We start from the raw sequence: 23,729 nt of genomic DNA on the forward strand, positions 1-23,729 counted from the left end.
ACCTCATGTCACTTGCGGTATGCATTGACATGTACAATCGCTGTAACCTAGGCTTTAATGGAAGATAACACATTACTTTTTGGGGAATCTTGGTCTTTCTATTCTGTGATGTCATTTTAAACCTTGGCTCATTTCATACAGGGCATTTATGCCACTATTTGTTCTCATTATAGAACAATATACAATTATTTACACATGCGTGAATTTTTTTCATACCTCAATCCGAGACCCGTTAACACTTTTTGGCCATTTTTATGATCTTGAGGTAAACAATTGTTCTTTGGAAGCATCCTTTTGATGACTCCCAAAAAGTAATCAAAACATTTGTTTGACATACGAAACTTGATGTTGCCATGCATCAACTCCACAATTGCCATGAGCACCAAAAAGTCCTCGCAACCCGGATATAATTCTTGCTTGGCATTTTTCAATAGTTTTTCATAGTTTTTGAATGCCTCACTATCCATGGTTGGAGGGACGTCATCTCCCTCTTCTTGATTGGTGTTGGTCGAGGTGTATGGATAAAAGTCATTTAGAATATCCATAACTTGTTCGTTTGGATCCACATTAGATTCAACAATCTCTACTTGTGTCACATATGAAGACGAAACATGGTCTAATTGTTCCTCATGATGATTCCAAGTAGTATAGGTCTCCATCATCCCATTTCTTACTAAATGAAATCGAACATTTTCAAATGTCTCCCTCATTGAGTTGTTACACCTTTTACACGAACACTAAATATGAGTTGAACCCAAGTTGTGTCTACTTGCAAATTCAATGAACTCATCAATTTCATCCAAGTACTCAGCAGCATAGCTCTTCTGATTCTGTATTCACTGTCTGTCCATTTTGTCTGCAATCACAATAAAAAGATAAGAATTATAGCAACTTCAACTATTGTCTTGTCACCTTATACAGAGCCGACCTAGGCCTAATGCCAACAGTGTGCTTGTCCAGGGCCCAAATTTTTAAAGGGGCACCCAAAAAAAAAAAAATCCCATTATTTAGGCAACAAAAAAAAAAAAAAAAAAAAGATACAGTGCACACCGTTCTGTTCACCATCACTTCATCTTCCGATCTTGGACGCTTTGAAATTCTTGGTTCTTTAATGCGTATTCCAGTTCCAAGGATCAAATTCCATGTTCCAAACCTGAAGCCTTTAATTTGATTAAAGGATTATAAATGAGTTCTTTAAGAACAAAGAATTTCTTTCAGATTTTTCAGAATTATATGCTTGTGCCGTAGTCCTTCAAATTCCAGAATTTCAACAGAATTCAAGTTCCAAAATTTTAGTCAGTTCAGTCCCCTTATCGGCCATTCCTTCCAGACTTCCAGTAATCCAATTCCATTCGAAATTCGAACACCCAACACCGTGACGGTGCGAAACGTTCAGTATCCCCTTTTTTGGTTTTGCAAGGTCAAGAAGTTTTGTTGTTGTTGTTGTCTGCCACGACTCACTGGGCCACTGCTTGAAGGCTAGACCCACATAGGCCACACGGCCCAAATTAAAAACCGATTTTTTTTTTCAAGTTGGTTTTGCTTTTTAAAAATTAGTTTTAATGTTGTATCAGGGTTGCAAATTGTGAAATCCCGACCTCGAAATTTCACTATTCATTACGTATTTCGTTATTTAAATCCGTATTTCACGATTACATTATTTTTATTAGTTAATTTTAATTCTGTTAATTTTGGGAATTAAATCGAATAGTTTCGGGTTTGAACTTTCGTAATTAGTCTTTAAATTCGTTGACCTTTCGAGGTCACAAGTAATGTTTTCAAATAGGTCTCGAAGCCACCATAGGCGAAAGTCCTTTGTGAGTCCGGGTTATAACGGTATAGTTACGGACGTTTAAAGTTGTGATACTATAGATTTTAAGAATTATTTAAACTCCCACTTTGTGGGAAAGAGGCCAGTAGGATATTTGGGTTAAGGGACCAATCAATTAGAAGAGGAAGGGGACCAATCAAATTTTTGAGAGGTTAGGAAGCAACCAATCAAAAAAGGAGAAAAGAAAAAAAAAAGAAAAGAAAAGGGGGACTTTTCCCCCTTCCATTTCGTCAACCCGTGCACCCATAAACCCGACTTCAACCCAACCGAAGTCCGGCCAATCTCCACCATTTTGCAGGCCATTCTCACCCCTCCACCACCTGCAACTTATTCCACAACCTCTCATCTACCATATTTTCTCAAATTCAAGGGTTTTTAAGGCCAATTTCGAGTAGAACCATACTGGAGAACTCAGAGGTTTTCGATGGCGATTCGCCACTCTGGTGAGTCTCACCACCCACCACCACCCTTATTCAACTCCCCTTAGACCTAGGAACAAGACCCAAATAGTTTTAGGGGCATTGGAAGATCGAGGAAGTCAAATCGAAGAACACCCATCTTAGGGTTTTCGGCAGGTTTGAGTGAAATTGGAGATTTTCCCGGCCAAATTGGACTTGGCCACAGGTATGAAACATGCTCCACTCACTAATATATACATGCCTGTAAAATTTGGTAATTTTTGGAAATAGTTGAATTTTCCGGGAAGTTAGGGCGGCCAACCGCCACCCGCAGTGGCTCGTGCGGCGGCGCATGGCCAGTGGGCCGATGATTTATTTCTAAGTCCAATTAGATGCCCTCAATTCATAATTGAAATCCGTATGAAGTGGTTTGATTACTTGAACTTAGTTTCATTATGATACCTCACTTGTTCAAAATTTGAATCGATGATTCGACCGTTGGATTGTCACCAAACTTTAATGCGTTATAGAACATAATATGTGAGGGTAGCTGGAACTGACAGATTGGGAATCCGATGTATGGATCTTCCTAAATTGGATTTCTAAGTTAGTAAAATTAATTGTTGACCACCTCTTGTTTTGGCAATTGGCGAAGATCCGTCCGTTGGATCATAATGAAATTTTAGTATGTGGTTTTAGAAGTGTAATGTGTATTTTGGGAAGTCACGGATTAGAAATATGATAGGCAGATCTTCCGGTTTAGATTTCTAGGGTTGTGGACCCTATTATCGTCCTTGATCGACGATTGGCTCTTTAGTCAACTAGTCCAAGTTCTTCTAGTGTGTCAGCTATCGTAGAGTGTGGTTGAGATTTTATGGAACTCGATGGGGTCATTGTGGTGACATTTCCTTGTCGTTTGACGCATGTCTCGAACCGTTTATAAAGTTAAAATTAGTATTAATAGAGGCTCAGTGAGGCTTTGCGGCTTATCTCGGTGAGTTACTTTAATATATGTGATATAGTGATTACCCAATTCTTTATATTAATATCCTCTGTGGATATGACATGGTTTTATAAATGTGTTTTCTGTTAAAATGTGATTTTTATATATTTAGCCATAAACCTATGTTTATGAAACATGATTTGGCTTGTGTACTAATGATGGTTGTGATATATGTGTGTTTAATTATCTCTTTTTAGCAATGTGAATGATAAGTATGATAAATGCTATGACTATGTGATCTTAGAATCCTATTAGATGTATTATGTAGAATTGATATGATTGTGCGATGTATTAGTTGGTGGCCATGAGAAGTTGATGGTGTAGTGACTATGTTGTAACCCATAAGGGTTGAGTTGTGGGTAGGTTGTGTGTTGAATTTCCTGTACCATGTAGCAGTGGTACATGGATGATCTTGCTTGGTTAATCATCATTGGGGGACCATAGTATGTGTGGATCGCGCTTGGTTAATCTGCGTTGGGCGATTTTTATGGCCATTTATACTTAGGGGTGATCATGCTTGGTTAATCCGCGTTGGGTGATCACTGCCTAACAGTTCTATATGTGTGACTCTGCTTAGTTAATCAGGGTTGGGGGGTCACTATCGACCTGATTATCTTAACCCTGCTTGGTTAATCTGCATTGGGGGGTCACTAGTGGTCCTGCTTGGTTAATCCGCATTAGGGGACCATACTATATATGGATTGTGCTTGGTTAATCCGCGTTGGGCGATCGTTATGACCATGTATGCCTAGGAGTGATCATGCTTGGTTAATCCGCATTGGGTGATCACTTCCTAACAGCTGTAGGAGTGACTCTGCTTGGTTAATCCGTATTGAGGGGTTACTGCTTACTTGGTTACTTTCTCAGGGGTAGCTTTGCTTGGTTAATCCGTTTTGGGGGCCATTTCCTGTTTGGTTACTTATGTAGGCTTCGGCTGAACTGCATCACTCTAGCCCTAATTTCTAGTGTTTTCGTGAACTATAGTTTTGGGAACCTTGTGTTTTGATTTAGAAAAGCCGTTGGATGTCTGGATGACTCATTTGGAGATTTCAGATACTCGACATTGATTTCTTACGAATGATTTATATTTGAGGTTTATAAACTGTGATTGATGGTTGATTCTATTATTATTATCACATACTTTGTATTATTGTCACTCATACAAGCTTTGCAGCCTATTTGAGTTCTTGATGCCTATGCACCATTCCCATGGTGTAGGCATTGATTGTACAGATGTCAAGTCTGAAGAGATTACAAGAGGTCGCTTGGTATTTTGGTTGGATTATGTTGAGTGGTCTGGAATCCCTACTTTTGCTCATTTCCATAAAGGTAGTCTGACCTTAGAATCGAGTGAATATGAATTGTTCATAGTAGACATTGTGTATAAATTAGACTTATCAAGTTAGTAGTTGGAATCTAGGTGAGGAATTATGTAGGGATCCTTTATTAAAATTTGTGAATTGATATGGGACCTTATTGATTGAATTTGAATAACATAGTAAATGTTGATATCATGCTTCTTTGATTTTTAGGATTGATTAATTAGAATGATTGTGGAATGATGTGGGATATGATTATTATTATTATGATTAGTTTCGTTGCTCATTGTGGCTTGAGAATAATATTGTGCTTTGTTGGTTCTTCGATATGTTACATGTTGTGGATTAAGGTTTAATGTTGAAAACATAGTGATTTATATGATGGATGAAGTGGAAATGTTGATCGTCATATTGGATTGTCATGTAGCCCTGAATCTAGTACTTCCATACATGTCAGTTCTAATGATTGATTGAGGAGTGTTATATATTTCGTCTTGAATGTACTGTGGTAAATGTAGGTGGGTTATGAATGATGAACTACGAATGGCTTGATCCCTGTGTAGGGTACATAGGCAGTTTAACGAAGAGGTTAGATGCAGCCATAAAGTGTACAAAAAAATTACTACGTAGTTGGATCGTGAATTGTGTCTGTGCATATCTCAGAGGCAGGGTATGTTAAAGATACGGATACTTGGTGACGTCATGTGTCGATCCTGGACGTATGTTAGGATCGGGGCATGACAACTTTTGTGGTATCAGAGCTTAGGTATTAGGTCCAAGAACCTTTACCTTTAGATGCTGGAAATTGTGTCATGGAATAGAAAATATATTTAATGGTTTTTCTTTACTTAGATTGTGCTTTGAAATTCCAATGAGTTTGGTCGGAACTTCTGACATTTGATTTGCCAATTCTGATGGTGTGGTTTGAAAGTCTGGTATGTATTTAGCCAATGAGGATTGTGGCTTGATGTTTGATAATTATTTTGCCAATGTATATGGCTATAATTTCTGATATTTATTCTACCAATAAATGTTGCTGGGAATTTGAGTATATGGATGAGAATCATGATGATTTATTCGTTGACTTATTTATTTTGAGTTTGAATAAACTCGTAGACTGAGGTTATTATTTTATTTACTTCAAATGGAATGATGGGGAAAGTTTGAAATTACAAATTTGGTTGGTTTGGTTGCCAAAATCACGAGTATATTGATGAATTCTTATTAATGGTGGCATTTGTTGTGCTTGTACAAAGATTTGGTGTTGAGATCGTGTTGAGACGATTAAAATTGAATTTGTTAGTTGTGGTTCGATGTTGTCAAACATGATGATAGCCAAATTCGAGTATAATGAAAGCGTGATTGTTGTCCGGGCATCATTATCTGTATAATATGTGGCATTGGTGAATGGGGAATTGATACTGAAATTACGAGAACGGAATGGAATGATGTGAAATCCTGACCCCGAAATTTCACTATTCATTACGTATTTCGTTATTTAAATCCGTATTTCACACTTACGTTATTTTTATTAGTTAATTTTAATTCTGTTAATTTTGGGAATTAAATCGAATAGTTTCGGGTTTGAACTTTCGTAATTAGTCTTTAAATTCGTTGACCTTTCGAGGTCACAAGTAACGATTTCAAATAGGTCTCGAAGCCATGAGCGCATAGGCCAAAGCCGTTTGCGAGTCCGGGTTATAACGGTATAGTTACGGACGTTTGAAGTTGTGATACTATAGATTTTAGGAATTATTTAAACTCCCAATAAGATATTTGGGTTAAGGGACCACTCAGTTAGAAGAGGAAGGGGACCAATCAAATTTTAGAGAGGTTAGGCAACAGCCAATCAAAAAAGGAGAAAAGAAAAAAAAAGAAAAAGAAAAGGGGGACTTTTCCCCCTTCCATTTCGTCAACCCGTGCACCCACAAACCCGACTTCTACTTGGACGAATTCTGGCCAATCTCCACCATTTTTCAGGCCATTCTCACCCTTCCACCACCTGCAACTTATTCCACAACCTCTCATCTACCATATTTGCTCAAATTCAAGGGTTTTTAAGGCCAATTTCGAGTAGAACCGTACTGGCGAACTCGGAGGTTTTCGATGGCGATTCGTCGCTCCAGTGAGTCTCAACACCCACCAATACCCTTAACCAACTCCCCTTGGACCCAGTAACAAGACCCAATCAGTTTTAGGGGCGTTGGAAGATCGAGGAAGTCGAATCGAAGAACACCCATCTTAGGGTTTTCGGCTGGTTTGAGTGAAATTGGAGCTTTTCCCGGCCAAATTGGACTTGGCCACAGGTATGAAACTTGCTCCACTCACTAAGCTCTACTTGCCTATAAAATTTGGTAATTTTTGGAAATAGATAAATTTTTCGGCGAGTCGGGGCGGCCAACCACCACCCGCGGCAGCTTGTGCGGCGGCGCTTGGCCAGTGGGCCGACGATTTCTTTCTAAGTCCAATTAGATGCTCTAAATTCATAATTGAAATCCGTATGAAGTGGTTTGATTGTTTGAACTTAGTTTCATTATGATACCTCACTTGTTCAAAATTTGAATCGATGATTCGACCATTGGATCGTCACCAAACTTTATTGCGTTATAGAACATAATATTTGAGGATAGCTGGAACTGACAGATCAGGAATCCGATATGGATCTTACTGAATTGGATTTCTAAGTTAGTAAAATTAATTATTGACTGCCTCTTGTTTTAGCAATTGGTGGAGATCCATCCTTTGGATCATAATGAAATTTTAGTATGTGGTTTTAGAAGTGTAATGTGTATTTTGGGAAGTTACGAATCAAAAATATGATAGGCAGATCTTCCAGTTTAGATTTCTAGGGTTGTGGACCCTACTATCATCCCTGATCGACGATTGGCTCTTTAGTCAACTAGTCCAAGTTCTTCTAGTGTGTCAACTATCGTAGAGTGTGGTTGAGATTTCATGGAACTTGATGGGCTCATTGTGGTGATGTGTCCTTGTCGTTTGATGCATGTCTCGAATCGTTTATAAAGTTAAAATTAGTATTAATAGAGGCTCCGTGAGGCTTTGCGGCTTATCTCGGTGAGTTACTTTAGTATATGTGATATGGTGATTACCCAATTCTTTATATTAATATCCTCTGTGGATATGACATGGTTTTATAAATGTGTTTTATGTTAAAATGTGATTTTTATATATTTAGCCATAGACCTATGTTTATGAAACATGATTTGGCTTGTGTACTAATGATGGTTGTGATATATGTGTTTAATTATCTCTTTTTAGCAATGTGAATGATAAGTATGATAAATGCTTTGACTATGTGATCTTAGAATCCTATTAGATGTATTATGTAGAATTTATATGATTGTTTGCTGTATGAGTTGGTGGCCATGAGAAGTTGATGGTGTAGTGACTACGTTGTAACCCATAAGGGTTGAATTGTGGGTAGATTGTGTGTTGAATTTCCTGTCCATGTAGCAGTGGTACATGAATAATCCTACTTGGTTAATCCGCTTGCTATATTTGTCCTATGGGGAAATCTCGTAGACTTCCTTTTTCTAATCGTACTTATCATGTACGAAAACTAATAGAATTATTGCATCTTGATCTTTGGGGACCAGCCCTATCTCTTCAAATTTTGGATATAGGTTTTAACTCTCTATTGTTGACGATCATACTCGTTATGTTTGGCTTTATCGATTACTAAACAAATTGGATGTGCTTGCCACCTTTGTTGAATTTAAAAAGATGATTGAAAATCGGCTAAATTTAACAATCAAAACATTGCTAATGGATGGTGGTGGTGAATTCTCAAGTGGGTTATTCATGCAGTTTCTACGAGATAATGGTATTGGTCATCAAATATCATGTACTTACTCGCCTCAACAAAATGGCTTCTTCGAAAGAAAACATTGACATAATGTTGAAAAAGAACTTTACTTATTGTCTCAGTCCAAACTTCCATCTAGCTATTGGATTGAAGGTTTTTCAACCTCTGTCTATCTCATCAACCGCTTGCCTGCAGTGAACCTTGGAAATATTTCTCTGTATGAGAAACTAAATCAGCGTCCCCCGGACTATAAGATGCTCAAAATTTTTGTTTGTCCGTCTTTCCCGCACTTGGTTCCGTACATAAACACAAACTTATGCCTAAATATATAAAATGTCTTCAATGGGTATGATTTACATTACAAAGGTTACCGATGCTTGGAACCCATCTCAAGCCGTATAATTCATTGCAATTAACTTTTGATGAACCCAAATTTTCATTTCCTGAGCTTATATACAGGGACAAAGCAACTGTTCCACCTCCATTGATGACATAAATACCAGTTCTTGTTGGACCAAGCTCTTCACGACAACTTTTGTCCTATTTTGAGCCCAATAATACAATAACAGTTCCACCAGCTTCTGATCACGAGCAGCCTCTATCCACGCCTCAGTGAAGTGTTTCTTCTTTTCTACCGCTTGCTCTACATTCTATGCATGATTTGCCAGTAGCTGTTGAACAACCAACCAACACAGAATAAGCACTACAACCTACCTCATCGCCAACAGTGAGTTCATCATCACCACTACCTGCATCAGTGCCATCTACAACAACATTGGCTGATGAGTCGATAATATACTATATATTTTATCCTAATCTTAGTATTAATTTATTAGTTATTTTGTGAGAGTTTTAATACATTGAATTATATTTCCAATATAGGACATTCAAATTCCTCTTGAGCAAAAGGTGGCCAAATGGATGAATTTTGGAGTGATTCCAATTGGAAGATGTTCGTGAGTCTCTCAGCTTGTTTGTATAAAAGTTTCAAATTTTTCTACCAAGCGGTTGATTTTTGGCGATGAAATAAAGAAGCAGCGTGCAGTGCTATCAAAGTGACATTTTGGGCTTATTTGGGTTTTTTGGAGTCCAAGATGTCTTTTGGGCTGCAGTTATGTTCGGAACATCTCAAGCTTTATTTTGGGCCTGTTTTGGAACCCTGAAAGTCTAAAAACGTGGTTGATTTGTGGTTAGGTAGATTTTCCATATTTAATTAGGATTATGTTTCCTAGTTCATCTTAAGTTATTATGTTTCATATTATTTGGAAGATCTTTTCTAGTAAGGATTCTATTTTGTAGTAGTATAAATAAAGCTTATTAGCCATTAGAGGGGAGAAGACCACACTACTTTGGAGAATTCGGCTTAGAGAGTTTTTTTTTTTTTTTTTGGTCAAGAGATAATTTTATTACCAACAACAAAACAGTACACACAAAGGGCCTAGAAACACACTAAATACAAAGAAACATGGACCAAAAAACACACAAAAAAACCCAAAGTCTACTTTGGAGCCCATCATGTACAATCCATAAAAAAGAAAAAACCTTTGGCACCCACAACTACTGTAGCTGCATTCCCCATCGCCGACACTTCCCATAACGGAGCATAGAAATCTTCACATCAAACCATCTAGATTCTCTAAGTTAAAGAAGAAATATGCTGCACCATTCTCCATGGACCACCAAAACGAATGCCACCTAGAAACAAAAGAAGCCCACCAGAAGAGAGATTCGATGAGTGACATCGCCAACCAAGGCGAACACCGGGGGGGGGGGGGGGGGGACCAACAAAGGTTAACAAGGGTGGTGGTGTGAACAGTTGAACCAAAGCTCTACACACCCTCCCGTTAAAATGCGAGAAATCACAGGAAGGATAAGCAAATCAAATTGGGAATTAGTGGAAAAATGGTGAATATGGTAGAGAAAAAGGATGATCTACACATGGAGCTCAAGATGGTGGAATCAGTTACAAGAAAGGGGTAGATCGGGGAAACGGAGTTGAGCTTATTGCAAAAGACAGTAAGGAAAAGGAAAAAACAGCAGGAATATAAAGGTGTGTTTGTTGAGCCGGACTATCGTGGACTGGACTAGCTTCAGGGACTAAGCTAGATTGGCTTAGACTACACTAAGCTGGACTGACTTAGTGAAGTGTTTGGTGCAATGTTGGACTAAAAAGAAGGATAATACCAAGCTACAATATTATATTTTTTAATTCATATCTAATACTATTATATTAATTAATTCTACCCTTTTTTTATTCTAAAAAAACTTTCCCTTTCTCTGGAAGCCTCCATCAGTCCATCTTTTTCTCCCTTTTATCTCCCTCATTCTCTCCGTCCCACGCTTTCCTTCCCTTCCCTATTTTTTCCGATTAATTGCCAAAAAAATTTCTGCAAAACGAAGAATCGAGCTTGGTTTTTCAGGTTTTTGTTCGGTGGGCATGGAATCTCGAATGGGTGAGCTTGGTTGGCCTTGAACCGTTTGATTTTGGGTTTGACCTCATTGAAGTGGTGGTTTGTGCTTGCAGCGCCATCGTTAAAGCAGAGATTGGGGACACTTCTGGCCGTCGTTGTGCTTGCAGCAGTGCTCATCCGGCAACGTTCTTTCAAATATCTCGTCTTTTAGGGATTTGGGTTTCAACGACAATGCAGGTCTGTCATCGATCGTCAGACGGCTACGAGGACGATGCGAAGCATATTGGAGTCCTGAACGAGCCTGAGATGAAGCAAAGTAAGTGTAGGAGACGGGATTAGCAATCCTCTCATTTTCAAGGGGTGTCGCTAAGGCCCCTTAGCGAAGCGTTTAATCCTAGCGAGTCCGGCTTAGTCTCACTAAACACAATCCCTGCTTGCACCAAACACAGTCTAAGTATCCTAGATATCTAGTGAAACTTAGAGAAACCAATCAAACACGCCCTAAGGGTCTGCCATTGACCCTGACCATAGCAGGGTCGGCGACAACGCAGAAAATCTAAACTGAAAACTGGAACTCACACTACGGTGAGAATGTCTCTCACTGGAGGGGAGAAAAGCTCTCATGGACGAGAGAACTTTCAAGGATAAATGCTCCCTTGTCACAAAAAAAAAAAAAACAACTTTGCTAGGGCGATGCCACGAGCCTTAGCAAGAATATGTAGTTTCTTTTCAATTTACTTATGATATTATGCATGTGGGTTTTGAATTATTAATCATTGTGTTTAAACTATCTACTTGTCTTAATGCTTGATCATCATTAGGATATTTTAGAAAGTAATTTGATGCAATTTTGGTTAGAGGTCAATCCCTGAAATTGACGAAGGCTTCTTGTGGTTAATATGTTCAAGTTCACTTAAGATGAATACCACGTCTTAAGGGTTGCATGGTTTTTCAAAAGGTTTCACAAAGCTTAATGAGCCTTGCATTTTTAGATTTGATCTGAATACTACAGACGGATTGCATATTTGATATACGTTCTATGTTGGGGGTCCAAGTAGGCATCCTTAAAGAAAACCTAACCTTCAAAATACGCATGTATAGGTCATAAGTAATTGAAAGATCTACATATGATTGTTAAGGTGACATCGGAACCTTAGTGCTTTCACAATTTAATTTTCAAAAACCGTTTTCTTTTAGGTTATTTTGTTTTGCCAATTTATTTAATTATTTCTATTAAATTTATTTTTATTATTTTAAAATTCAAAATCAACCTTTTCTCAAACTTCGTTTTAAATAATTAATTAAGATTTGGCTTGATATAAATTATTCATTCAATCTCTGTGGAGAACGACCTTGCTAGAGCCAACTATACTACGATTACCTTGCACTCTTGCAAGTACTTTAAGTGCTTTTATTCCTACTTTTGCAAGTAGTAAAAATCATATCATTGGCCTCTCCTGATCATTCCTTTAATCACACTAAGTTTTGTAGCATCAATTTTCTTGTTTATGGTACTTCTTCACATCAACTCCCTCATGCCTTGATTGTTGCAATGAATCATCTACTTTTCCATGAACCTACGAGTAGATATGCTCAAGCTTCCAAACACGCACACTGGCAGCTCGCTATGTAAACTGAATATGATGCTCTCATGCATAATAAGACTTGGTCACTCATGCCATACTTTCATTTTGTGAACGTCATTAGGTGTAAGTGGATATTGAAGGTGAAAAGTAGAGTTGATGACTCTATCAAACAACATAACATGCATTTAATTGCAAAGAGTTTTCACCAACAAGAAGGCTTGGACAATGATGAGACCTTTATTTTAGGAGTTAAACCTGTAAATTTTCAAACAATTCTCTCATTAGCTATCTCAATGGGTTGGACACTCAAACAATTAGATGTTCATAATGCCTTCCTTAATGGCATATTATAAGAAGAGGTTTATATGAAGCAACCACCTTGTGCTTAGTTTTAGTGGTTTACTTCATTTTTACTCTCTCAAGGATTCTTTCACAACCCCACTCTAATGCTTTGTTATTTATTCAACTTGGCTCACATTATTCTATCTTTGTGTTTATATATGTTGACACCATAATTATAACAGGTCATAATACCGTTGAAATTTCTTCGTTTATCGATATCTTATGCTCTACATCTAATAGTCGATGAATGGGCCACCTTAGCTTTTCCTTGGACTTGAGATGCATTGTATATCTAGTATGATATTTTATAGTTAAACTTGATGTGCCATGAACCTTCTCAAAAAGTTTAACATGGAGTTTTGTAAATTGAGAGCATCTCCAATGGAAGTCCTTATTTAGAGACTCCCATCATCACATTTGAGCACTCAATTAAGGACTTTGTATCCCTAAAGGAATATTGTCTCTAGTTAGAGAGTCCTTATAGTAGAATCCTTAAATTTGAAGTTTTTATTTTATTTTATTTTAGGTGATAATTTGATTAGGTGCACAATTTTTTTATTTTTTATGTTGGCCTTTTTTTTATATAATTAAAAACATTAGCATTAAAAGCATTAAAAGCTTCAATCAAGATTATGGGTCCCTTGCCACTCAAGGTGTACATTTTTTGTTTATGTAAACATTTTTTCAATCAAGAATGGTGCCGGATGGAGGTGGCATTTTTCTTCCTTTAATGATTTATTGGAAATTTGAGTTTCTATGTTACACCTTTCTCTGAACCAGTTTAGGCGTAATTCTGTTACTTGGACTTATCACCCAATGAAAGCTACTCTGCCTTATCCACTTGGAATGCTATTAGGGAGTCCCACCCAAATGTTCCATGGGCTGGTCTCTTATGGTTTGGTAAGCATGTCCTAAGGTGGAGCTTGCTATAAGGGGTAAGTTATCTACCATGGAACAGGTGATGATCTTTACCCCTCATGCCTTGCCTATTTGCTCTTTTTGCTTGACTGATAATGAGTCTCACAATCACTTGTTCTTTAAGTGTACATATAGTGCCAATATTTGGTCTCATGTGCTTTTTAAGTGTGGTTATGATCCTCCTCATTTGGATTGACATGAGTTTATCACTTGGGCTGCTAATAATTGGACGAATAAGTTGTGGGATGTTAGCATTAAGAAGTTATGTCTCCAAGCTGTTGTCTATGCTATTTGGAAAGAAAGGAATAACCGAAAGTTCAGAAATGAACAACCTCCACTATGTTGCTGTCTTTGAAGCCATTGTGAACTCTATACGCTTACATTTATGTTCTTTGCAAATTCTGCATTCTACTGCAAATGAACCTATTTTTCAAGAATGGAGAATTCCTATGTAGTTCTCCTTTTGGTGCTGGTTGTTAGGTTGGGTTGTTGCTGTTTTATACAGCCTCCTACCTTTTTTGTTTTCTTTTAGCTTGGACTTTGTTGCCTTTGTTGTGTTGTAGTTTGTTGCTTCTTTTGGTTTTATTTTAATACAATAATTCATTTACCCAAAAAAAAAAAAACATTTTTAAATTAATTAAAAGCATTAAAAGCTTCAATCAAGATTGTGAGCCTTATTTTTCACTAAAGGTTATGTCTCTATACAGTCCCTATACATGGGTACATATACTATGTATCTGGTGAGTCCCTCAACTTTAGGAATTCACTTTCCGATCCATTGAAGATTCATTTGTCACTATAATTGTTTTATACCCATTTTATACGGTGGTTGTCCTTATTTGCTCATCTACACGACCATCTTCCTTTAATGGTGATCCTCTTACTAACCCATCCACTTATCGAAGCATTGTTGAAGGCCTATATTTACTTACACACTCTCGCCCTAACATAGCCTATGCCGTCAATCTAGTATGTCAATACATGCGTGCTCCTCACTCCACACATCTTCAAAGTGCAAAGCGCATCCTCCACTATGTTAAGGGTACGCTTTCATATGGTCTTTGCTTTCACAATACATCTTCTTTCAATTTAAATGGGTACTCTGATTCCGATTAGGCTGGTAGTGTTGAGGATTGTCATACAATTACTGGTGCATGCATCTTTCTTGGATATAATATTCTTTCATGGATGGCTAAGAAATTGTCTATTGTTTCTTGGTCTAGCATGGAGGCTGAGAGCGGCTCAACCTTGGTGTTCTTCGCACTTGCTATGTCCCTTTTGTGCATCGACTTGCTGAAATCTTCACTAAAAGACTCACTCCTAAGCAATTTCTTTCCTTAGTTCCCAAGCTCAAGCTCTACTACGTTTCATCTTACTTTAAGGGGAATGTGGTTTGAAGAGACAGACTTTTGACAAAGCCATCAACTTGTTCCACTCTTGGAAACCATGAGTCCCAAGTACGTCATACTTCATAAATGGCAATTACACTTCGGTTTTATAGAGCTAAATGATGTGCTCAATTACAATAATGCCTTCTAACTTTGTTGGTTATTACCACAACAACTTTTAACAAACTTATCCTTATACCCACCTTAACTGCCTACACATTACAACTAACCATACTTCTTAACTAATCACATTCTTCACTCTTAAGTAACCATGTCATCACTAATGACTATGGTTAATACTCCCCCCCTCAAGCTAAGTTGCCAGAACTTAGATTGATAGCAAGACATCTTTAAGAACACTAAGTCCCTAATGCATTTGTAGACTGCTGAGGAAGAACTCCAATGTTGAGATTGTTATAGTGTTTAAGAAAGCCTGGACTATGAAGACCTTTTTTGAATACATTAGCTACTTATTCTTCAGTGGGGAGTTAAGATTGTTGCAGTGTTTAAGAAAGACTGGACTATAAAGACCTTTTGTGAATATATTAGCTACTTGTTCTTCAATGGGAATGTATTGCACAGTAATATCCCTTTTTTGTACTCTCTCATATATAAAATGGTAGTCTATGTCTAGATGTTTAATTTTCGAGTGAAACATATGATTAAAACACAAGGCTAATGCTGACAAATTACCACATTATAAGTGAGGTGGTATGGGAATAAACTGGTTCAAATCTTTCAGTAATGAACGGATCCAAAACACATCAACTGCACAGTGAGCCAAGCTTTATACTCAACTTCTGTGGAACTTCGAGACACTATGGATTGCTTCTTAGACTGCCATGAGATTGGATTAGAACCAATATAAACCACATAGCCAGTGATAGACCTCCTGGTGTTAATATCTGATGCCCAATCAGAGTCGGGATATGCTGAAATGGTAGAGTCAGCTGATTTTACATACCTTAAACCACAAGGAATGGTTCCCTGCAAATATCTCAAAATCCGTTTAACTAAATGCATATGTAACTCAAATGGCTTTGTCATGTATTGGCAAACAACATTGATAGCAAGAGCTATATCTGGTCTTGTAAATGTAAGGTATTGAAGTGCACCTATTAAGCTTTTGTACTGAGTTGGATGCTAAGAATCATGTGTTGGTCTGGCAAACAACATGTGTTGGATGCTTAGAATCCACAAAACCTTGTGGTTGTTTCATGTAGACTTCCTCCTTAAGTTCCCCATGCAGAAACGCATTCTTGATGTCTAATTGTCTCAAACTCCAATTGTTTTGAAATGCCAATGCAAGTATTAATCTTACTGTAGTGTGTCGAACTACTAGACTGAATGTCTCAGAGTAGTTTAGACCTTGTTCTTGACTGTAACCTTGTGCCACCAACCTTGCCTTATACCTTACAACTATCCCATCAGGATTTCTTTTGATTTTGTACACCCATTTACTCCCAATAACAGTTCTATTTGCTGGAGGGGGAACTAATCTCTAAGTTCTTTGAGTTGTCAATGCATCGAATTCCTCCTGCATGGCATTTTGCCATTGTACTATTGTGGATGCTGCTTTAAAATGTTTAGGTTCTTCAACCTCAGTTATATCATTAATGAATGAGAATCTTCCACACATGTAATCAAATTCTGATGATACACTAGGATCTTGGAATTGTAATGATTGTAACTATGGTAAAACAACAACAAAGGATGAATAGGTTTGTCTTTGAATATCTCATGTCTTTAGTCGAGTTTGGACGCCATGATCTAAACATTGAGCAATGTTGTGAGTGTCAAATGAAGAAGAAATAGCGAGTATTACCTGGAGTTGTGCAGGATCAAGGACAAGAAGCAAAAGAGGTGTATCAGATGAGGAGGAAAGAGTATTGCCTATTGTAGATGCTAAGCCATGCACTTGACTACTGATATCTTGATTTTCTGTGTTTTTAGAAGGATTGGGATTGTAACTTAGAGAAGAAACTGAATAGAGATGACCATTTTGATTTGTTGCATTTTCATGATGTAGAAGCAGTGTTGGAATTGGAACTGGAACAACAACTAATCTAACCAAATGAGATGATGTAAACAAATCCATAGGTTGCTAAAAGATGTTTTGTTGTGAGTCTTGAATATATGGAAATACCATTTCATCAAAAAGTACATGCCTTGAAACAATGCATTTCCTAGTTTTGGGATTGTAACAGATAACACCTTTATAACCCATTGAATATCCCAAGAAAATACATTTTTCAGATCTTGGTTGTAGTTTATTGCTGTTATATGGTCTTAACCATACACAACAGTATCAAATATCCTTATAGACTTCAAATCTAGTTGCTTGGTATACAATCTTTTGTAAGAGGATTCTAGTGCCAAAGAAATGCCATCCTATTGATCAAAAACACTAAATGTGCACATGCATAATACCAAAATTTAGCAAGTAAACCAGCAGCAATAAGCAAAGTGATAGCAATTTCAACAACATGCTTGTGTTTCCTTTCTACCACTCCATTTTGTTGTGGAGTATAAGGACAAGACATCATATGTTCAATCCCTTTTGAATCAAGAAAAGCTTTAAATGCAAGACTAGTGCATTCTCTTACTCTATCAGTTTGTAAATATTTAATTACAGTTCCAAATTGAGTGTGAACAAAATTATAGAACCTTACAAACACAATAATTGTATTGGATTTATTGCACAATGGAAAAACCCACACATACTTTGTATATTCATCCACAAACGTTACATAGTATCTATACTCTTCAATAGATTTTACAGGAGATGGTCCCCAAACATCTGAGTGAACCTTTTGAAATGGTAGAGAACATTTATCACTTATAACAGAAAAAGGAATCCTTGACATCTTGCCTTTTACACAATGAGTACACAGACTATAAGTACTATCTATATCTATACTTATATTGGACTATTTTAACATAGCTGACAATATTTCATGTGTTGGATGATCCAAATTCTGGTGCCAAAGTTTTAACTATACCAACTGTCCCAAAAAAGATGAATTTTTCACTGTGGATTGCACTCATCTTGATCCTTTCACAACTGGTATTTGAAACAGCTCCCTAGGCTTACTCTTTCCTTGATACAAAACCTCTTTTGTCTTCTTATCTTGAACAAAAAACTCACTTTCATCACAAATAAACTAACTATGGTTATCAGCACATATTGTTGTACAAAAGGAAGACTCCTTGCAATTTTAGGAACATGTAACACATTATTAAGGATCAATTAATGAGAATTGTGTTTGAGTATCGTTGAACCAATATTGTTAATGGTTAGATCTGTGCCATTGCCAATTGTGATTTTCTTCGAACTTTCAAATGGAGTGACTTGATTGAATGCATTCACATCAACAGTAATATGGTGATAAGCTCCAGCGCCAACAATCCAGGAATCTTGTTTAACATATTGAGGTTTTTGTTGTGTTGCCATAACATTCAATATTACAGGTGGAGGTGGACCTTGAAATGCATAATTTGCCCTGTGAAAACACTCTAATGCAAAATGTCCTCTTTTTCCACAAATATGACATTCTAGCAAGAAACCTGTAGATGATGTATTTAAATTTCGATGGAAGCAATTGTCAGCTATATGATAACTCTTATTGTATATTTGGCATTCAAGTACCACATTGAACCTATTTTCAATGCTACCATACCACATACTAAAGCCATTATGTCTTGAATTCCTATATTGAAAGCCTGAAGAGCCACCAGAGTTGAAATTCTTGCCTTTATAACCACCATTTGGCCTCTAATTGTTACTTTTGTAATTTGAACCATTGAAAGATTTTTTATCAAAGTTCTGTCTTGGACCACCAAAGTTCAATCCATTGCCCATGAAACCAAAACTATAAGACTGTGAATCAAAGAGTTGAGACTGCTGTGGATATATTTGTTGTGGAAACTACTGCTGTGGATACTGTGGCAGTGGAAATTGCTGTTGTGGGAATTGTTGTTGTGTATTATACCACCTGTTGTAGTAGAGATGTGACAGTGACCCAATGGATTAGATCCATATGCATTAGATGAATGTGTTATAGATGATCCTTGAGTATATAGTGTAACCATGCTTTGGGATAACACATTCATTTATCCTTCCATTTCTTTTTCAGCACCTAACAATTGAGCATGAAATTCTTTCAATGTAATAGCTAATTCTCTGGCAAGAATAACTATTCGAATTATAGCATACTCCTTTGGTAATCCAGTAAGACCAACAATCATTACATCATTGTCAGAAATAAACTCCCCTGCAATAGTTAACTGTTCTCTTATGTTCTTGAGCCTCAACAGATACCTATCACTGGAATTTGATCCTTTTTGTATTGTATGCAGCTCAATTTTTAAATCGTTAACCTGGACTTAGACATGTAGGCAAAACATTCCACAAGATTTGACTAAGCTTCAAATGCAGTTTTACAACCAAGAACATATTCAATAGCTTCATCAAACAGAGTTGCCAATAACAAACTGAGCAATGCCATATCAGTTGATTCACATTCAATATATGTTGTAATCTCAGTTGTGATCCCAATGTTAGTGTGTATCACAAATTTTGGTGGACATACATCAATACCATCAAAATAAACAAACATTTTATAGCCTTTAAGAACTGACTTAAACTGAAATGCCCATTTAGCAAAATTGTCATCCCTCAATTTTATTGTAAGCATGCCGAAAAGACTCTCAACCTTAACAGTAGTTGTAGACATGATGAAATACTCAAGAAACACAAATTGCAATACTTCGGAGAAGAATTTCACCCTTTGAAGTGAGAATGATACTCACTGCTATCTAGTTATCCAAGAAAGATTGGCACTTTCTAACAAACTTATCCTTATAACCACCTTAACTGCCTACACATTACAACTAACCACACTTCTCAACTAATCACATTCTTCACTCTTAAGTAACCATGTCATCACTAATGACTATGGTTAATAGTAATTACTTCCATGTAATTATTCTATTCATTATATTCTCTTGGTACATATTCTATGAATGAGACTCCAAAAGTCCACTCAATGCAATTATATATTGGAATGAATATAACGACTGGAACACGATTCTTACCATACACTATGATATTATTTTCATCACTCACAATTCTATAAAAATTTAATATTACCAAACACTTAACTGTTTTTACTTTAGAATTGAAACTCTAAAAACACCATGTTAGACTCTATTGTTGCTTGTTTATCTTCGGCGCGCCCTTTTGCAAAAAAAAAAAAAAAAATTTTAACATTTTAATCCCTAATTTTTAAACAAGTTTTTATTCATCAATTTGAATGGTTTCCGTTGAGTCTTGTATCGCTTATAAAACCAATTCCTATAATTATGAGATTTATTTGGACTTTCTTAATAAATAGTATATAAATAAAAGTATATGTATATAGTATATAAAATAAAAAATTATCTATTATCTAATAACCCGTCCTCCTCTCTTTGAAACAAGCTCAAGCTTCCTTCTTGCATGCGTGCTCCTCCCAAAAGAGACTCGCGCCCCTTCTGAAGTTCACGAATCCGCTCAATTGAAAGGATAAATTCAATTGAAAATATTTTTTTCGTACTAGTCTATACAATGAGCACTGTTAACTATCTGCACTACCTTTTGAACCTTGTTATTTTATATTTGTAAATACAACAAATGTCATTCATAATATTTAAATTCAGAAATTTGTTTGACAAAGTAAAAGCTAGATGTCACTCCATGCTAATTAATTACTACAATTTTCAGCAGTTATATTATGTAACATTCAATATTGTAATTCATATCTTAGTTTCAACAAACAAACAAAAAAGTATATATCGTAATGTATGATCTGAATAACTCCAAACAAAACAAAGAACTGCAAGAGGAGATGAGTTCCCAGAATTACACATATAGATTGGTCATAATTCAGTTCACGCAGACATATATAGGTGAAAATAAATGCCCTACACACATAAAACATCATTCTTCTTATGACTTAATTAAAATACAATATTACACTTCAAAACTTAGTATATATGTCTATATATATCTCACATAATTACACTAGCTAGGATTTCTTTTATAGTAGTGGGTACACAGAAGCTACTTCATTTATTTAATTAATATAATTAAGTCACTAATCCGACTGCAAACGCCGAAGGCTAAAACGCTAAGCCATCACGATCATCTCAGTTGGGAATGAGCTTGAAAGGAGGCTTAACAAGAGCAGGTGCTGGATCATATCGTCCATAGTCTTTGGTGTTAGATCTAAGAAGCCTTTCATGGATTCTAGCTACTTCTTCGTGGTTCAATGGCTTCCCTAGCATTTCCTACCACGTGAAAATCGGATAACGCGTGAGTCAGATGCAACACTTATAAATTTACACAAGTGATACTAATTAATTAGGAGGAGGAAGAAGAAGGAGGAGATCATAAACACCAGAATTTCTGAAGCCTTTCTAGTTACAAACCTCTGTGTTTGCATCCACTTCTTTGGCCAACTTGTTGACAAACTTCGATTTTCGACCTGCAAATGCAGTTCTCATATCATGCATATTATGATTAGTAAGGGTGAAATTCTTTCTTTTGCATAAATTATTATCTTGTTGCACAATATTCCTAGAAGAATCAAAGAAGAGTAGAAGTTTATGAAAACTATAATAGTTACTTTATTTATAAGGAAAACTAATGAAAAATGCTTGAAAACTTTGAGTTTTAACGTTAAGCACAAAATAAAGGGTAAAGTGAATAGTATCAAGATTGATTTTTTTAGTAAAAAAATGTAATTTTTCGTTAAAGTGAACAGTATCTGGAACTTTTTGTTAAAATTCCCTTATTTATATGCTTCTGCATGATCTGCTCTAACGTAATAAGTATCAAGCAAAGTGAAATTCTTTCTTTTGCATAAATTAATATCTTGTTGCACAATATTCCTAGAAGAATCAAAAGAGTGGAAGTTTATGAAAACTATAGTAGTTACTTTATTTATATGCTTTTGCATGATCTGCTCTGACGTAATAAGTATCAAGCAAAGATCAAATCCATGCACACTAGCTAAATTTTCATAAATAGCATGACTAAGGGGCTTCTGGAGCTGCTAATTATGCATGAGGGCATAACTACAAGAAATCAGGGTTTTACGAGGATCATTTTGGTTACTAAAAATACCAATTCTTGGGGTTAATTGTTTCGTCACTAGAGCTCTTTTTTCTTGTAGTGCATGCATGTATATATATGTATGCGTGTGTGTGTATGTGTATATACAGACACATCTCTGACAATGCAAGGATTTATATGACTAATTAAAAGCAAAGGCTGCAGACTTATAGAAAGACCAACCTGCTGCGAAAGAGGATGAGAAAAATGATGCTGAAATCAGAAGAAAGAGGATGCTGAACATCTTGAGGAACATGAAAGCCATGTTGTTAGGCAACTTTGTTGTTCGATCTTGTTTCTTTCTGAGAGTGTCTATTCTCATTCAAGTTCAGAGAATTTTAATGGACCAAATGATATATGCTTCCTATATACCTATAATGTAATGTAAAGGAACGTTAAATCTACTTGAGAAAGGACTTCTTAAAGAAACATAAAATTGGGAATTCTTAATGATAAACAGAAAATTGACAGTTAATTATAAATTAATCAAAGCTTTACACTTTTTAGTTTTGAATTGTAATGAAAAGGTGACATAGACCACTTTTCTTTTGTTGGGGCACTAAGTCTAACAAGTTAGTGGACTTATATAGTTAATTAACAGAATAGTACTTAATGTATGACCCTCAGTGGAAATTATCATAAAACCCCTAATTGTCTTGGCAAAACTTTGTTTCTAACTTTGCAATCAAAATAACACATTTCTGTTTATAAAAACTTTAACAGTACAACAAAGATTTTTGAAAAAAGAAAAAAAAAAGGAAAAACACCAAAGTTCCAATAGAGGAATAAAAATGAGCTTAAAATGGAAAAACTATAGAAACCAGATTGAAAAAAATCGATATAAATTTGGGGCACCCCATCATGAATGAGCATTTACATATTTGAGCTTGCTATACATGTTCAATTCAGTTACGAGTACACTCAAAAGGACTGAAATGGAAATTTGGAAGGCATGTAAGTTTGGTGAGTAGTTAAATGTTTCTCCTGTGGCTGTGCTTGAATTAAAAAGAAACATTAGGTATAAAAATTGCTTTTATGGACGACTAGTGCTTTCAATTATCTATAAAGACAAAGACAACACACCAAATACCACTGAAAGGACGCTGGTGGAGAATAAAGAGAAGCATGCACTGTAATACCTAAAATAATCCATCTTTCTTTAATTTATTTTTTTATAAAAAGTGGTGTGAGGGCAACCCCTAACTTAAGCAAACCATCCCTACCCTTGGCCTCCAATAATTGGCCAATCTATCCCTTCCCTAACATTCAGTCAATTATCGTCTAATTTGATCTTGGACCCAATTAGCACGTCATATGATCATTTGATCTTAGACCCAATTAGCACGTCATATGATTAGTGGGAATGTGGGAAGTTATGCACTAATTTCAAAAACTAGTGTGGGATATTTGTGATGTTTCCCATCAATCTCAACATATACCTCACTAGGATGAAGGCATAGTCAAGCCCATATATGCCTGCATGCATGTTTTACAACCATAGCTTAATTCAGTTCTTAAATTTCCCGGAAACGAAGTATATGCCATGTACATATG

General features: G+C 36.3%; 1 protein-coding gene and 1 long non-coding RNA gene across 2 annotated transcripts; one reads left to right on the plus strand and one right to left on the minus strand.

Annotated features, from left to right (window-relative positions):
- Positions 1–6,396: 6,396 nt before the first annotated feature.
- Positions 6,397–9,546, plus strand: LOC139188955 (uncharacterized). Its single transcript, XR_011572391.1, has 3 exons — positions 6,397–6,857; positions 8,834–9,101; positions 9,257–9,546. It is a non-coding gene; the product is annotated as an uncharacterized lncRNA (long non-coding RNA).
- An 11,362-nt stretch (positions 9,547–20,908) lies between these two features.
- On the minus strand, positions 20,909–22,611 carry LOC103428626 (protein CASPARIAN STRIP INTEGRITY FACTOR 1-like). The gene is made up of 3 exons (XM_008366742.4): positions 22,359–22,611; positions 21,491–21,546; positions 20,909–21,349 (listed from the first exon to the last, which is right to left on the minus strand). Exons 1-3 carry the CDS (start codon positions 22,495–22,497, stop codon positions 21,209–21,211), a joined length of 336 nt encoding a protein of 111 aa, XP_008364964.1. The 5' UTR covers positions 22,498–22,611; the 3' UTR covers positions 20,909–21,208.
- Positions 22,612–23,729: the final 1,118 nt, after the last annotated feature.

The sequence above is a fragment of the Malus domestica genome, chromosome 10, assembly GCF_042453785.1.
Source record: "Malus domestica chromosome 10, GDT2T_hap1".
Lineage (NCBI taxonomy): Eukaryota > Viridiplantae > Streptophyta > Magnoliopsida > Rosales > Rosaceae > Malus > Malus domestica.

Bases quoted from the DNA above. Each gene is read 5' to 3' on its own strand.
- LOC103428626 (XM_008366742.4), bottom strand. From the start codon at position 22,497: ATGAGAATAGACACTCTCAGAAAGAAACAAGATCGAACAACAAAGTTG. The intron at 21,547-22,358 runs GTTGGTCTTTCT...CTGCATTTGCAG, and splicing joins CTCATCCTCTTTCGCAGCAG to GTCGAAAATCGAAGTTTGTC. The intron at 21,350-21,490 runs GTTTGTAACTAG...TTCACGTGGTAG, and splicing joins AAGTGGATGCAAACACAGAG to GAAATGCTAGGGAAGCCATT.